This window comes from Rosa chinensis, chromosome 1 (assembly GCF_002994745.2).
Source record: "Rosa chinensis cultivar Old Blush chromosome 1, RchiOBHm-V2, whole genome shotgun sequence".
In the NCBI taxonomy this organism is placed as follows: domain Eukaryota; kingdom Viridiplantae; phylum Streptophyta; class Magnoliopsida; order Rosales; family Rosaceae; genus Rosa; species Rosa chinensis.
Window position 1 is genome coordinate 16,077,096 of NC_037088.1, and position 17,139 is coordinate 16,094,234.

Consider the following 17,139-nt stretch of genomic DNA (forward strand, 5'->3'; position numbering starts at 1 on the left):
TGGTGAACTGGAGGAAGTGATATACATGTCACAACCAGAAGGCTATATTGAAACTGGAAAAGAAAACTTAGTCTGTAAGCTTAAGAAATCTATATATGGACTTAAGCAGTCATCTAGACAATGGTATAGAAAATTTGATTATGTGGTTGCATCTTTTGGTTTTACAGAAAATCTAGTAGATGAATGTGTTTATCTTAAAGTTGTTGGAAACCAGTTTGTTTTTCTTATCCTATTTGTAGATGACATTCTCCTTGCTAGCAGTAACATTAAGTTACTGAAAGATTCCAAAATATTTCTGTCGAAAAATTTTGATATGAAGGATCTAGGAGAAGCTTCTTATGTATTAGGAATTGAGATAAAGAGAGACAGAGCACAAGATTTATTGGGATTATCTCAACAAGCCTACATTTCAAAAATACTTCAGAGATTTGATATGGCTACTTGTGCTCATGGGGAGGTTCCAATATCTAAGGGAGATAAATTAAATAAGGATCAATGCCCTAAAACAAGTGTTGAGAAAAGGGAAATGGAGTTTGTACCATATGCTAGATTAGTTGGCAGTCTCATGTATGCACAAGTGTGCACTAGGCCAGATTTATCGTTTGCAGTTGGCATGTTGTCTAGATTTCAATCTGATCCTGGACACAAGCATTGGACTGCTGGCAGAAAGGTATTGAGATACCTAAAGAGGACTAAGAGTCACATGCTTGTGTATAAGCGTGTGAAGAAACTTGAACTTGTAGGCTTCACACACTCAGATTTTGCAGGCAATTATCCTGCATCAATGAAGTCTACTTGTGGCTATGTATATATGTTAGCAGGTGGTGCAGTGACTTGGAAAACAATGAAACAATCATTGATAGCCACATCCACCATGCAAGCAGAAATTATAGCCATATATGAAGGTGTATGTGAAGGCCTATGGATCAGAAATTTTCTTTTGGAAACAAAGATTTTAAGTAATCTTGTTGATGGAAAACTGAAAGTTTATTGTGATAATGAAGCTGCTGTGTTCTTCAGTAAGAATAGCAAAAGGTCCAATAATTCAAAACATATAGACTTGAAGTTCTACTTCTACAGTGTGAGAAAGAGGGTAAAAGATGGAGAGATTGAAATAGCTGCCATTAGCACAAATGCACAGCTTGCAGACCCTTTTACCAGGGCATTACCAGTTTCAGTTTTCAAGAAGCATGTTGAAGACATGGGAATTCTCTCTAGTTTAGATTCCTGAGTTCAGAAAGAGCAAAAGTCATAAAGATTATGTTTTCAGTTTCTTAGTTTGAAAGTTTCAATTTTATTTCAGTTTGCAGTTCATGTCAGAAACAATATGTATTCTTATTTTGGTCAAATGAATAAAGCTTGAGGTATTTCCAGATATATTGTTTCACAGCTTGATCTTATTTTGAAAATATTTGATTGCTGCTATTCTAGTTTTGTTGATTATCAGGTTGATGGAAATATGCATATATTCAGTAAGAGACAAACATGCAATCCACTGGTGCTTAAGTAAATAATGTCTGCATTATGATTTTGATATTCAAAATTTTTAGTTGGACTATAATCAAGTGTTTATTGCAGAATGACATACTTTACCACTTGATTTCATCATATCAATTTTGTAGTTCATGTGAGATGCAGAGGTTATTATTGGTGATTTGGAACAAATATGTTTACATAAGCATGTTTATTTCCAAGTTCTATTTTAGCTGCTACGTTCTTGACAGAACTGAATGGATCTTGAGAAACCATATATTTCAGTGCACACTTTGGCTATTTTCTTGAATGAGTTTTGGTTCAGTTGTTATGTAGACAATATTGGTCCAAGGGGGAGATTGTAAAATATTATTTGGCCCTAATATTATCTACATTAAATAATTAAATAACAAACTGATTAAACTTATTACAATAAATGAGAAATATATGAATTATCTACCTAGACACCTAATGAGCTTTGATATGTCACTCTTATGGTTAGGAATCCATTTTGATAAAGATAAATTTCTAATTAGTTAATATGATAAATTATAGCATCTTTTCAGAAATAACTCATTGGCTAGAATCAAGGATTCTTTTATGGGAAGACCTATCTAGCTTGTATATATAGGTGCTTGAAGTCCCTATTCACTATGTGAAAAAACATTCAGTCCTGCCCCATAGAGAGGAGTTAAACACATAGTTGAGTAGAAGATTTCTTGCGTGTGGCTGCTTGAAGTTTTGGAGCTCGGATTATTTGTGTTGAATAACTGTGTTGCTGCTACTGCTTTTGAAGGAATGGCTGTTGTGCATGAAGCAGGTGATGCATCTCCTCTTGTTATATTCTAGTTCATATTGTATTGATCATTTGGGTGTGTTTATGCATTTTGTGAAACGATCTTGGTTTGCTCATTAAGTTAACAAAGAGGAAAAGACATGATCAGAAGAATTGTATGAAATAAGTGAATTTATCCAATAAATAAATAAATAAATAAATATATATATATATATATATATATATTCACAGTTGAGGCATTCTTGATTGACAAACAATAATTCCCCCCCAAAAAAGCAAGTTTTTCTTACCTTCTCGTATGAGTAGTGAAGAACTACAGAAAGGTGTAGTTGGGTGCTGCCCAACGGAAAGCATGGGATAGAAGTACCACAGAAACATCAGCCCAGTTTGAAAAGTCCAAAGAGCGCAGACTTGCTGCGGCTTCTATTTTAGTTCTTGCAAGCTTGTACTATTTGGCTCTTGGATAATTTAATGACAAAATTGAAGACAAAAATCTACTCACTATGCATAGACCAGAGCTAGGCTGTGACACCAGAGCTAGGCTGTGACTCCCATCTTTGGGCAGACCTTGTTGTTAGTTTAGTTCAATGCACATTTGATTCAAGTTGCATTACTGTAAGACAAACGTAACTTTGAATCCTATACTAAAACTCATTCTCCATACAACTTGGGAAGATTTCACCACAGATGCTACAAACCATATCCAACAGAATGCTATAGCCTCCAAGGCGACTGAGATCTGCACCATATACAATTTTCATCAAAACCAAAATTTTGAGTAGGCCGGCAAGGGATGAGTCCAGCAATTACAATCAATAAGCCAAAATAAAAAAATAAAAAAGGGCGTAGGAAACCTAAGTTCATTGATAGACATTAGGAAACCACTATGAGAGTGCTACCTGTTTTTTCATAGAAAAATATAATAATAACAAAGGTAATTGACTTGGGTCACAAATGTGTTAGCCTTGGTGATGAAAATAACCTGAAAACCTTCGGATAACAAATTGTAAAATGTAACAAGAACAACAATAGTTGAGAAAATAAAAGTGTTGTCAGTGAAAATAAAAGACAAGTAAAACTACTGTCAGCTTGATTGCATTTCTTTCATCTTATAGAACAAAAAATATCCACTGCTCCTTTTTATTTAATTTTCTTTTCACTTTCTGGTAAAATGGGATTTTTCTTTTTTGGGTCGAGAAATGGGAGATAAAAAGTCCAATCATAGCAAGCAAACAAATGAAATCAGTTGGTTAGACCAAGAATACATCACTAATTTCAAACTCTTTAAACTGATAAAGAAAAAGTCATCACCTCCTAATAGCAGCTCCAATCAGCAGATCATCAGTTCCATCCTAGAGCAAGTTCCCCAGCACACCAGAACCGGACTCCATGATTATCTTGCTAACACTATTTAGCAATGGCCGTCTTTAGACCCAACAACACTAGACCCTAGACTTCTGCATCCAAGACTTAACCAATTCCAAGGTTGGCCCTAAAGCCCAGAATCCATCTCTATTGCTACCATCACCACCAATTTGGCTGGAATGACCAATCCTATCTCCATCCACAGAAGGTTTCCTGGCTCCTTAACACTGTTCTGCATTTAGTAGTAACAACTTCAGCAGTTAACCATTCATCAGCAGCATACACTATGATTTCAAACAGGATTACGAGGCAAGGAAATCATGCTAAAAATCACCTTGATCACTTTCATATATACCAGCCATTCCCATTAACATTTAGGGCATGACTGATTATCAGCACAAAGAAGTCCAAATACCGGAGGCTCCTTGAACAGTGTCTAAGCAAATGAGTAGAGTATCATTTTTCATCAGGGCAAGAAACGCAGCTAGGTTCCACAGTGAGCCTCCTTGCAGCTCTCTACAGTGGATCCTAGCTACATTTGATGATATAGGAAAACTCAAACAATGAACTGAAACCTTCAGCTACACAAAAATACAGAGAGAAATTGACCAACAGAAATAAATGAGAACAAAAATTCAAGGAACAGAGTAACAAAAATTCAGTTGTTTAGGACTGGTTTCTTCATTCATTAATAGTTGATGTTGTATTATTGTTTCTATTAGCTTGTTAGCATATGAGGGACACATATTCCACTCATTTTCTTTGTACTCTACCTCTATTTATGTTTATTATAAACATGAAAAGAAAATAGAAAGAAACTCTGATGATGAAAAGTGGGCTGGGATTCTAAGACCAATTCATAAATATAGCATGAATTATTAGACCAAGGCACATGATTCATTATTCAGTAGCATCACTTCAAGCTAATCTAGATGTCTGACAATAAAACAAAAATCCTAATTATATGAACAAATACATAATTATTTGGGTATGCAGTGACTACACACGTCTCTTCATACCTATTTTAAATAAAACAGCATTTGACAGCAAAAAACTGAGCAAAAGGAAATTTTCAAGATATGATGGATATACTTTGATATGCGGAACATATACTATAAGAATTCCAATGTATACAAGAGGAATCAACTGTATATTGCAAATTGCAATTACTTGTAATTTGATCCAATAGTGTTCTTCATGAGGAAAAGGGGGTTGGCAACATTTTTCCCTCAAAAATTGATTTGTTAAGAAAACAAGTAAAACAGAGTTCCTCAAGAAAGAATGGAAGCTTAGTGTATGAACCTGCAGATGAACTTGTCATGAACTTCAAAAAGTGGTAGAGGAAGGTTGGTATCCTTCATCCTTCATATGCTTGATTAACCTTCGGATCTCAACACCTATACTATCAATCTGTGGATGCATCAAATCACCAACAACAAACACATGAACCTGACTCTTCAACTCAATCCAGCTACAGCCAGGCTTCTTACTCACCCCTCGAAGTTTCATCATCCTCCTTACCCGCTCAACATCTTCCCACCTACCCAGGGAAGTATAGATGCTTGACAATAGCACGTAAGCCTGTGATTCTAGTGAACCTAACTCCATTAGCTTCTCTCCGGCATATGCTCCCAATTCATAATTCCTATAGTTTCGACAAGCACTTAATAAAATACGCCATAAACAGATGCCATGATCAATAGTTGCTGACTCTATGAAATCTTTGGCTTCATCTAACTTCCCAGCACGGCTCAGGACATCAACCATGCACGCATAATTCTCCACCCTTGGGGCAATGCCAAATTCATTAGACATCATCTTGAAATAAATCCATCCTCTCTCCACAGATCCCATATGGCTGCAAGCAGAGAGAACATTCACAAATGTAACGTAATCCGGCTCTGTGCCACCCAATCGCATCTCCTCAAAGAGCTCTAGAGCTTCGTTACCCTGCCCATTTTGTGAAAGACCAGATATCATTGCATTCCAAGACACTACATCTCTTGTAGGCATTCTCCTAAACACTAACTTCCCATCTTCCAAATTCCCACACTTTGCATACATAGTGAAAAGAGAACTTCCAATTGGAAATTCAAGACTGAATCCATACTTAATGGTATGCGCATGGATTTGCTTTCCTTGTTCAAAAGCACATAGGCTTGAACATGCTTTCAGGAGACTGGCCATTGTGAGTTCATTGGGCAAAAATCCCTCCCTCTGCATTCTACAGTATAAACTCAAGGCAGCTTCATTCTCCCCATTTTGTACATACCCTCCGATCATAGAACTAAAAAGAACAATATCAGGCTCTTTTATACAATCAAACCCTTTCCGAGCATCACTAACGCTACCACATTTGCCATACATGTCAACCAAAGCTGAAATTATATATAATTGGAATTTAAATCCCAACTTGAGCACATAACTATGCACTTGCTTTCCTTGTTCAAGAGCATTGATGTCACTACAGGCACTGATGACCCCACCAAACGCAAACTCGGTCGGCACTATCCCAGAAAAATGCATGTCTGAAAACAAGTCCAAAGCCTTTTCCGAATCCCCACTCTGCGCAAAACCAGATATCATCGCAGACCATGTGATAGAATTCTTATCACCAGACAGCTCAAAAGTTCTAAGAGCATCATCTAAACTCCCACATTTCGCATACATCGTGACAAGCGCATTCCCAACAGAAACATTACACATCAGCCCATTTTTCACCGCAAGACAATGAATCTGCTTGCCTGTATCAACAAATTCAGGAACCCCCAAACCACTAAGAACCGCGGTCAAAACAAACTCATTCTCTTCTTCCCTCTCCTCACTCCTACGCAGCAGCATAAAAACCTCTAACGCATTTGCACCCAACTGTTGCATTGCATACCCAGAAATCATAGTAGCCCAAGTAACCGAATTCCTCACAAGCATTTCATCAAACACCTTACGTGCATCCCTTACAAGACCCATCTTACAATACATATTAACAAGAGAGCTTCCAACAAACACATCAAAACAGCCCACAGCCTTAAGAGCAACCGTGTGAACTTGTCCGCCACCCAAAACATCGTTTACATATGAAGCAGCATTACAAACTCCAGCAAAAGTGTGCGAATCCGGGGAGGCGTTCTCACCCCGCATGCGTCGAAAAAGGTCCAACACAAACGAGGAGTATCTGAAGCCCTGTTGAGAGTAGCCGTTGATGAGGGTGTTCCATGAGACCACGTCTTTGTGAGGTACGGTTTCGAATACGAGGTGGGCTGTGTGTAAGTGTCCGGATTTGACGTAGAGGTTGATGAGGGCATTGGCAATGTAGACGCAAGAGGAGGAACCGGTTGTGATGATGTGAGCGTGGAGGGTTTTGCCTCTTTGGAGGTCCTTTAGACGAGTGTGGTGTTGGAGAGTGGAGAACAAGGACCGGGAGTGACAAGAAAGACTCATAAAGAGTTCAACCGCGACCGGCTGTGCCTCGAGAGAACATTCGAATTTCGACTCAGCTCGTAAATATCCTTAGATTGCATTTTTATCCCTTTTTCTATGGGTTTTGCTAAATGTACCCAGCAAATCTCTTTATACACCCAGTAGTAAAAAATTTACCCTTAAATTTCCAACTTAGAAAACCCAGATAACTCTCTCAGGTTCCGATTTCTCTCACATTTGATCAAATCATTGACTCAAATACCGATTCTGGAAATTCTAAAATGTTTGGTTGCTTTTCTTAATGTAAGAGAAGATCAAGAGAGTTCCTTATGGGGAAGAACATGCCTTTTTCAATTACTCATTATTTCTCGTTCTCTACAATGTACAATCGAATCACGACATCGGCGATTTCCGCCGGAGCTTAAATCTCAAGTAATAAGGCTTTGAATCTGGATTACAGCACTTGCAGGTTAGAGCCTTCATTTTGTCTCATAAACCAACAGGATATGATCACTTCTGCTGGACAAGAAACCCATGACCCAGTGTTCCAATTGTTGAAATCGTCAATATCTAAATGAAAATTCTACAGTTAGATGAACCATCCTAGAAAGAACTTGGTTTTCTTGATGGATATATAAATTCTCAGTTGGACAATTGAAAAAAGAAAAAGAATCTGTAATAACTGAAGGAATTGAGAATTGCATCAGACGAATTAGGGAAATATCAAGGTTGGAGGTCAGAGAAATCTGATAAAGAGGTAGTGGGGATGAGGAGTGGAGGACGCTTGCTTTCAGTGCTGGGTGCAATATGGACAATATGGGGTAAAACTGAAAATTAAATGACTTTTTTTTTACTGTTGGATTTATTTAGATATTTACTGGGTCTATTTAGAAAGACCGCCGTTTTCTATTTACGTAAGCTTTTTTTTTTTTTGCAAATTATCTTGGCCCATTTATTACTAATAGTAGCCTTCTTTTTCTTTTCTTTTTTCAATTCCCGTGCGGTACTGTAGCTGAACCTTGCGCAAGGTCCAGGCCCGTGCGGCCAGTTTCCTTCATTTTTTCAATTGATTATGTTAACTAGTAAATTACAGGTACAGACTTGATGTATTGGGCTTTAGTATCATTCTGAGGGATTGCAAATTTAATGTAGTGAGCTTCATTATTATTCCGACATACGTGACTTGCAGTTTTTTCCAGTTTCTAGAGGCAATTCTGAATGATTAACCAGCTGAATTGTTCGTATACACATAAAAGAGCCAAAGTTATTTGACCTTGCACAATTTTTTTTTTTGGGCTAAATACTGTTTACCACCCTGTGGTATGGACCTCGCATCAATTCAGTCCCTCGACTTTCAATTTCATCAAAAACACCCCTGCGGTATTATTTTCTCGTCCAATAGGTCCTTCCGATTCAATTCCGTCAGTTTCTAACGTTAACTGCTGACGTGGCATTCCAACTCAGCAAAAGTGGGACCCACAAGCATGTGAAATTCCCAAAATGACCCTGGGCAACAGAATATGGAAAAATCCAAAATTAATTCCAGTTTTGAGGTTGAGGAGATTCAAACCCCTCCCAAACCATATGCAAATGAATGGCCCAACCACCAAACCACTTGCATAGTTTTGGTATATTGTAAACAAAAATAATATATATATGTATAATAGTGTTTTTAAAAAAAAAACACTTTGTCATCTCCACCCACCTCTCTCCTCCTCTCCTCTTCTTCTTCCTCTTCCGCCATGAAAGCCATCGCAGCGGAGTCGCCGGCCAAGACAATGTCAATTCCGGGGGAGTCGAGGTGAACCTCTAAGTGGTAGTCCTAGGCGGTAACCACTATGATGGGTTCACCCCTGTTGTGCTTCTGCTTGATTTGGGTGACTGTGACTCGGTGGTCTGGGCTCTGGGACTATGGGTCGCCGTAGACGGTGTTATCGGGGATAAAACGGCTGCCATGAATGCCATGAGAGAGAGAGAGAGACCGCAGACGAAACTCCAACAGCACCACCACCACCACCACCGCCAAGCCCGCCTTCTACACTTCTTCTGACCCTGAAAACTTCCAAGCCACCTTCAACCTCAACAGCCTCTACCACTCCTCCCACTCCTACCTCTGCCACTTCCTCGCCTCCGCCGCCGAAGCCGCGGACGACCTCCAGACCCTCGTCTCCGTCGACGTTGACCGCAGGATAGTCGTCTCCTGCTGCCCCTCCACGCTGCGATTCGTCGTGTTGACCTGCGCCGTCGTGCTGGGGTTTTGGTTGGGTTGGTGAGGAAGAGCTCAATGGTGGCTGGGATGGAGAGAGTTCGCTTCGGGGAGAAGCTTCCCCAATGGTGGCCAACTGCAACTTCCCCAAGAGAAAGAAGAGGAGGAGAGAGGTGGGTGGAGATTTAAAAAAAAAAAACCAATATTATACATATATATATATTATTTTTGTTTACAATATACCAAAACTATGCAAGTGATCTGGTGGTTGGGCCATTCATTTACATATGGTTTGGGAGCGGTTCGAATCTCCTCAACCTCAAAACTGGAATTAATTTTGGATTTTTCCATATTCTGTTGCCCAGGGTCATTTTGGGAATTTCACATGCGTGTGGGTCCCACTTTTGCTGAGTTGGAATGCCACGTCAGCAGTTAACGTTAGAAACTGACGGAATTGAATCGGAAGGACCTATTAGACGAGAAAATAATACCGCAGGGGTGTTTTTGATGAAATTGAAAGTCGAGAGACTGAATTAATGCGAGGTCCATACCACAGGGTGGTAAATAGTATTTAGCCCTTTTTTTTTTTGAAACTTAGTAATTAAATCGATCTATTAACATTAACCAATAAAGAAGACTTCAAAAAGCATGCATCTATGTCAATTTACTTTTGTCAGAATCCTATCAACTCATAAACACAAATCCACATCTGTTAAATATCAACCTTTCGCTATTAATCTCGTTCAACAAAACAAAACAATTCAGATTGATCAAATGCAAATCCTAATCCTAATACAATCCAACCTAATATGGTCTCTACTTGCCTTCAATCACACCTACTTTACTGGCTTTCATCATAGCGATGAAGAAATCTTTCCACCATGTTCTTCTCATGTTCTTCAATCGATACATCTTCTTTGTCTATTGCAGCAGCCTTCCTCTTTGCCATTTGCTATTAATCTGTGTATATGATAAATACAAATATATGAGTATTGAGCCTCTGCAGTTTACTGACCCTCAATAGGGTACTAACCCTTAGTTTGATTAAGAAACCATTGTAGCTTATAAAAATGCGAAAGACCTAATAAAAAGATCCTCACAGTTGCAGCATATCAATGACCGGAATTTCAAGTAGAGAAAAAAGACTAACAACAATAATAAGATCAATTATCCACAGAGCCTATAGGTAGACATAATTTCAATGACCCTTCCCGTAAAGTAAAGCTAAGAAATATGTCGAAAAGTCCAAGCTCAGCCGAACTGATAATAGATTTGAGTTGAATACTTTATGCAATCAAGCGAATGCAATCATGAAGCTAAACCTGTTCATCCTCATAAATAAACATAAAAATGAGGTTGCAATACAAATAAAATTAGTTAAACCTACTGACCCTAAGAAATAAACATAAAAATGAGCTTACAATAAATATAGGGTTAGTGAAATCATGAAGCTAAGGCTACTAACCCTTAGAAACTAAAGCTCGTACAATTCATTTTGTACTATTGTTAGTTACAGAATTCATCATTTTTCACCAGGACAAAAAAATCTCAGAAACTAAAGCTACTGACCCTTAGAAACTAAAGTTAATGATTTTTAGAGGGTCCATATGATCATAGATTGCACATATTGCAGAATTTTACTGCTACTAACTCTCAATAATCATAGATTTCACATATTGCGGCATTTTAATGTTACTAACTATCAATAAGCTCAGACAATTCATTTCGTACTATTATCAGCCACATAACATCGATTTTCGCTGCCTAGCTACACATAAAAATGAGGTTGCAATGCACACAGGTTTACTAACGCTCTATAGAATACTGACTCTCAATAGCCTAAATGTTAATTTCTTTTTAAAGCTACTGACCCTCAGAATTTCTCCACCATTGAGAATAATCAAAATTTCTCAACTAAAATCATTTACCTAAGGGACAGACTATGACAAGAAGAGGCTGAAGGTACTGACCCTCAAAATTTTTTTACCAAAATTTCTCAACCTAAGCATAAGCATAATCAAATTTTGACAGTATTGAATGCATCGGACAAAAATCAGACTATATATAGCTACTGACCTTCAGTAACTACAAATTTCTCTACTGGCCTTCAAGACTATAGCCACTGACTTACACGTGTAGCGCCTTTGCTTCGCCGCCGAGTTCAAGCGCTTCCTTCGCCGCCAGGGTCGCGAGCTTGGTTCACTGTCGGGGTCGCGTCCTTACTTCTCCGCCGAGGTCACGTTGTTGCTTCGCCAGAGCCCTAGATGCCAATTTAGAAAGGATTGTGATTTTCAAACGGTTTTGAATTTGGGATCGCTTTGATTTTGGGAGAACTAGATTTTACGGATTTGGTTTGAGAGAAAATTGAAATAACAGTTGTGGCAATTGTCGTAATTAACTAGAACTTGTTGTGCCCTTTTGTTTATGTGCAAATGGGTTACTAGTGTTACTCATCCTAAAGATGACCACATGGACAGCAAAATATAAATCCTGCGTGTGGGAAGAATTAATGGCCCATTGTAGTTAATGGTCATCATCCCATTTTTTTTTTTTTTTTTGCCTCCTGTAAAGTCTTTTCTATGTAAAAGAGAAAATCTTCTAAACGGTGTTTGAACTTTCTCGGATTATTAATAACTTTCATACCTATGTTTTAGAAAATATTAAAATGGTACATCACGATTTAAGCCCGACCCAATTTCCGTACCTAGCAACAGTAAAAACGTTAACCCTGTTAACTTTTCAAGGGTATTTTCAATATTTCAATATTCATCTCTCTTATCTCTTTGCAACTTCACGCTTTGTTCTCTTTTTTTTCTTTTTCTTTTTCTGTTTTTTGGTATGAAACAATGCATAAACATCAGAGAGAAAGTGATTCAAATGAAATCAGATTGGCACTTTGTTCCAAGCTGGTATCATCCAAAACATATAATGCTCATAGTTTTGGGGTACAGAACATTGTTTAGAGCCATATCAAATATGGGAAATGCACAAAAACACATCTGAAACAACAATTACCACACAATTAGAAGAAGCTAAATACCCCTCTATGGTTCTTCGCCGAGCTGCACTCGTAGATTCTCATATGGGTACACTTTTAGGGAAAATGGAATTTTGATTGCCTTCTCATTTCACACGGCCAACAAGCACAGGCCAACGAAGCAACTCAGACCTCCAGTCAGCCAAGCCAAAGCTTCATACTTTCTGACAGTGTCTGCGATGCAATTAATACAGGGTTTGGAAAACGGCGTGCTGCTGTCCCAGACGAGCTTGTCGTTGACGGGGAGAGATATTTTGGGGACAATGTGTTTGCCGAGGAGGTCATGTTGGCGTGGAGCCGAAGACAGGAGGTGATAGAATAATGGACGATGTCATTTTCGCCTATGATTTTGGATGCCACGCTTAGTCTTCCTGCCATTTGTCTTTTTTCATGATTCGCAATGTGAAGCTTCGCTTCCCTTTCGGTAATGGCCAATAGAAGAAGATCTGGTTCGGAGAGCTTGGAAGATGACCGGATTCGCAGCTGGATAATCAAAGTCACTGTAGTAGAAAATTCTTGGAAAGCAGAGAAGACTTCATATTTGTGTTTCAATAAAGAGACCCAAGTAAGACGGGTATAATCATCAATAAACAAAACAAACCAATGTTTGCCAAACAAGGTTGACTCACGAAGGTCCCCATACATCAGAATGAATAAGTTCAAAAGGAAAAGACCTCCTAGTAGTACTCGAAGGATAACTAGTACGATGACTTTTAACTAAGACACATGACTCACAGTGCAACTTAGACTCATCAATGCCTAAAAACAAGGATGGCATAGATTTCTTCATGACACTAAAGGAAGGATGTCTCGATCTCCGAAGCCATAGCCATAATTCTTCAACTTGATTAGTAACCCCAGTCAAAATCAAAGCTACTTGAACGGCCTTCTCCGGCTTCATTCCGGCGAACATGCAATCCAGATGAAATAGTTGACCCCAACCCCTGCCGATTATTTCCTTGGTGAGGAGGTCCTGAAAAATCACATACAACGGAAAAAATGTTACAGAACACCGAGATTGAGTATTAAGCATCGAGATTGAGTATTAAGCTAAGGCACATATATAAGATGATGAGAGAGATCAGGGACATAAAGAACATCGTGTAGTGTCAAAGAAGGGGTGAGATGAACAGACCCTATTCCTAAAACAGGAAAAGAATCACCATTGGCATTGACAATAGAGGAAATAGAGGCTGGATTGAGAAAAAGAAAGAAACTACGATCATAGGTCATATGGCCAGATGCTCCAGAATCAATTATCCAAGTATTGCCACCAGTAAAGCTAGAAATTTTTAAAGCAACTCCAATCATACCATTACCACCGCGACTTACAGATGCGGTATCGTTACCAGCAATGTAACGTCCCGAACCTGAATTTTCCGATTTACTAGTCATTTAGACGGTAAACGACAACTACTTTCACTTTTTTCTTTGTTTCGATACTTTTAGTGGGCCTAAAAGTTGACTTTTTGTTCGGGTCAAAATTTGAGAAAATTTCCTTCATGAAAGTTGTAGAGGACATTAAACCGAGTGCATGCATATGTGGTACGTAAAAATCGGAGTTCATATGCAAAAGTTATAAGCGAAATACCAAAATTACTGTTTATGGTAGATAGTATATATTTGAATTTTTTACTGTAGCCGGTAACTCTCTCTCTCTCTCCTCCCCTGCGCTCTCTCTTTCTCCTCCCCGAGCTCCCTCTCTTCCTCTCCTCTACAACTATATCTCGCTCTCCACTTCGACCACCAAACGACGCCCAACCAACGCCGTTCGACTCGTCTCCTCCTCCTCTCGACGCCTACTCTGGTATTTCACGGCATCATGGCCAGAAAATGAAGAACCAACACTGAGAAGCATGTAGTTACTGTAGCATAAGTGGTCAACGCCGATTTCTATCGATTCTGGCCACCTCCGGCCATAAACTTAGGTCCATTACAAGTGCATTGAGCTAGTCTTCATGCTCTCCAATCCTCTTGCAACAATTTGCAGCGTGGAGGAAGAAAGCATAATTGGAAGATTTTACTGTACAATCGGGTTGCTTAATTGTTCGACCACTTCGAGGTATTTTCTGACTTTGTCACAGTTGAGAAAGTTGTTAGGCTTGTTGAGTAGGTATTGCTGCTAAAATTTGGTGGCCATCGGAGGTGGTGGCCGACAGCGCGTGGGGCCCACATGCCGCCATTGTGGGTGGCTCGTTGAGGCGTGTAAAGCATTTTTCTAGCTTCGATTTTTTAGCTAGTTAAATCCTATTTTTGATCTAGAGCTTATATATGTGAATTTGGTGAAGATTGGAGGATTTTGTGTAGATTATAAATTTTCGAAGATTTAGAATTTTGATTATCGATTTACGAGAATCCGACCGTCGGATTTCTCTCGAATCTGCCCTAGAACTTGTAAATTAATGGAATGGAGTTAGTGGTAAAGTTTGGGTTGGATCGGAGAAGGAAATAGAGATGTTGGCTTAAGAGGATTGATTTTGGGAATCGAATTGTTATCGAATTGTTATTCACGGAATATAATTGTGTACAGGGCGCTATACCGAGTTACTGCTCGAAGAAGAAACTCGTATGCGTGGTCGCCTATATAGTACTGTGAGTGGACTTTTGTTTTAAATAATGATGCATGCAATTATTTTCCCGAAATGATGATTGATTTATTTAATTATTTATCGTTTTATTTATTAAGCATAATATTTGGCTTTGGACTATACTTTTGTATTGTTTTTCCATATGAGTTTCGGAATTGAATTTATCATACTCAGGTTTGGACTTATGAATTGTTTTTGGGAATATGAATCGATTTTTCGGAGATTAATTATGATTTGGGAAATGGATTCGTCACATCATTTTTGGATATTGAGCTTTCGATGTTTTTCTCCGAGATTTGATTATTATTTGAAATTATGATTTATATGAGTTCTCGACGAATTATTTTCCGAAGTGATTTCCGGAATTAAACATTATATATTTTATTTGTCGATTTTGAGTTTTCTGCCATATTATCGGACTTGAGGTTTTTGGAAGGATTGTTATATTTATTATTTCTCGCCTAATTGTTTATGTTTTCAAGAACGTTTTGGCGTGCGGAGCCACGTCATTGGAATATATCTCTTTTCTTGTGAGATATTGGGGAAGCCCTTCTGATTTTCGATTTTCGTGGTTTTAACCTATCATACCTGGGTCGATATATTGTATTGCTAGTTAGCCTATTAGTACCCCTCCCCACTTACTTTGTGTTTGTGGGTGAGTTGAGCAGAGCATGGGACACTCTGACCGGAGCCTGGGAGGCTCCCTTCTTATCGTATGGCTCCCTTCTGACCCCATATTTTATATTTATTTTGACTAGCAGGGCTAGTCAGTTCTCTCTTAACCAGCGGGGCTGGTATGTTTTCACGAGATTTTAGAGTTTAAATAATTATGGTTTTATAAATGTTGCATGCATTGGATTTTCAAAGGAATAAATGTGGGAAAGTATTCAAGTTTGCTTCATTTATATTATCTTGATTATTTATTTTGTCCACTCACTCTAACGTGTTTTCAATACTTTTCCCCTGGGCCCTTCAGTTTCAAATGTCCAATTTGCAGGCTAGATTAGTTGAGGTCGGGCGTACATGGAGTTAGTTGAGGCATAGCTAACAGCACCGCGTCCGCGTATTCATTTTTATCCATGTTTTCCTTGTTTATCTTTGTTATTAGAATTGCTCTGATAACATGTGGGATTAATATTGTTAAGTTGAGATTTGTGTAATGTGAATTGGAAGATGTTGTGGAGTTGTTCAGTTTTGGGAGCAAGGTGGCTCCAGGAGTTTTTGGAGGGTTGTTTAGAAGTGTGAATGTATTTTTACAGGTTTTGGGTAGTCCATTTTAGGGGTGACTCTGTCGAATTTTTGGTAAACTTATTCCTAAGGTGGGCCCCACAGGGCCACCTCAGATTTCAGGGTGAAATTCGGGGTGGGTCCTGTCAAGCAAAGTTGGTGTAATCTGGTTCTGTCACCGCATAGTAATCTTGATCTTGAACAAGATGAACAACAGCCTTTCCCTTGGGTTTGTTGTCCTGAGGTCGGGGCCTATCAAAGTAGCCTACTGGAAAACCAACTAACCTGTAACAATTTGCTTTGATGTGGCCTAGATTCTTGCAATAATTACAAGTCAGATTTGAGGAAAACCCTGAAGGAGGACCTTGAGGAGAGGGACGCAGAGAAGAAGGAGGTCGATTACCTGAGAGTGACCGATTACTTGAGGGATTGGATGGCTTTGATTATATTGCAAGGCCTGCAACTTCTGAAGTAACTACTCTAGTTCCAGCCCTTTGGGTCTCTTCTTTGCCAATATAAGCAAAGGCTTGCTGCAAGGTTGGTGTGGTAGTGCGGCGAAGTAATTTGCTCCTTGCATTCTCAAATATTGGATCAAGGCCAGCCAAAAAAACATGAACTCTCATGAGATCCTGCTCCTCCTTATAAATCTTGACATCATCCGGGCACTTCATGCGACATGGACGCATCTGATCAATTTCTTGCCAAATCTCCTTTAGTTTTGCGAAATACATGGCAACTGGTTTTCCATCGTGTGTCATACGGGAGGCTTGAGTGCTCAACTCATAAACCTAGGCAAAATCCGTTCCGTTAAAGTAGATCTCCTTAAGGCTTTCCCAGATTTCTTCAGCTGTATTACACCCCATAATCATCTGTGAAACATCTTCATTCATGGATTTGTAAAGAATAAAGGTTACCGAGCCATTTGCAGTCTTCCATTTTGAACAACTGTTTGCTGCAATTGGTGGTTCAGTAATTGAACCATCAACATAGCCCACCTTATCGATTCCACAGAGGTGAGCCTCCATCATCT

The 17,139-nt window shown here is 38.9% G+C and overlaps 1 protein-coding gene and 1 pseudogene across 3 annotated transcripts; both read right to left on the reverse strand.

The window, feature by feature from the left end:
• Positions 1-2,620: 2,620 nt before the first annotated feature.
• LOC112185137 (pentatricopeptide repeat-containing protein At2g33680) lies at positions 2,621-7,435 on the reverse strand. 3 transcript variants are annotated; one of them, XR_005804751.1, is made up of 4 exons: positions 4,937-7,435; positions 3,969-4,070; positions 3,581-3,866; positions 2,621-3,008 (listed from the first exon to the last, which is right to left on the reverse strand). XR_005804751.1 is itself a non-coding variant. In XM_024323359.2 (2 exons), the coding sequence occupies exon 1, from the start codon at positions 7,070-7,072 to the stop codon at positions 4,961-4,963; it is 2,112 nt and encodes a 703-aa protein (XP_024179127.1). In that variant the 5' UTR covers positions 7,073-7,435; the 3' UTR covers positions 4,077-4,215; positions 4,937-4,960. The 3 variants fall into 3 exon arrangements, 1 of the variants encoding a protein (XP_024179127.1); XR_002930153.2 differs by lacking the exon at positions 3,969-4,070 and having other exon boundaries at positions 2,623-3,008; XM_024323359.2 differs by lacking the exons at positions 2,621-3,008; positions 3,581-3,866; positions 3,969-4,070 and adding an exon at positions 4,077-4,215.
• A 4,866-nt stretch (positions 7,436-12,301) lies between these two features.
• Positions 12,302-12,672, reverse strand: LOC112193416 (annotated as a pseudogene).
• Between the last annotated feature and the right edge of the window lie 4,467 nt (positions 12,673-17,139).

Bases quoted from the DNA above. Each gene is read 5' to 3' on its own strand.
- LOC112185137 (XM_024323359.2), bottom strand. From the start codon at position 7,072: ATGAGTCTTTCTTGTCACTCCCGGTCCTTGTTCTCCACTCTCCAACAC.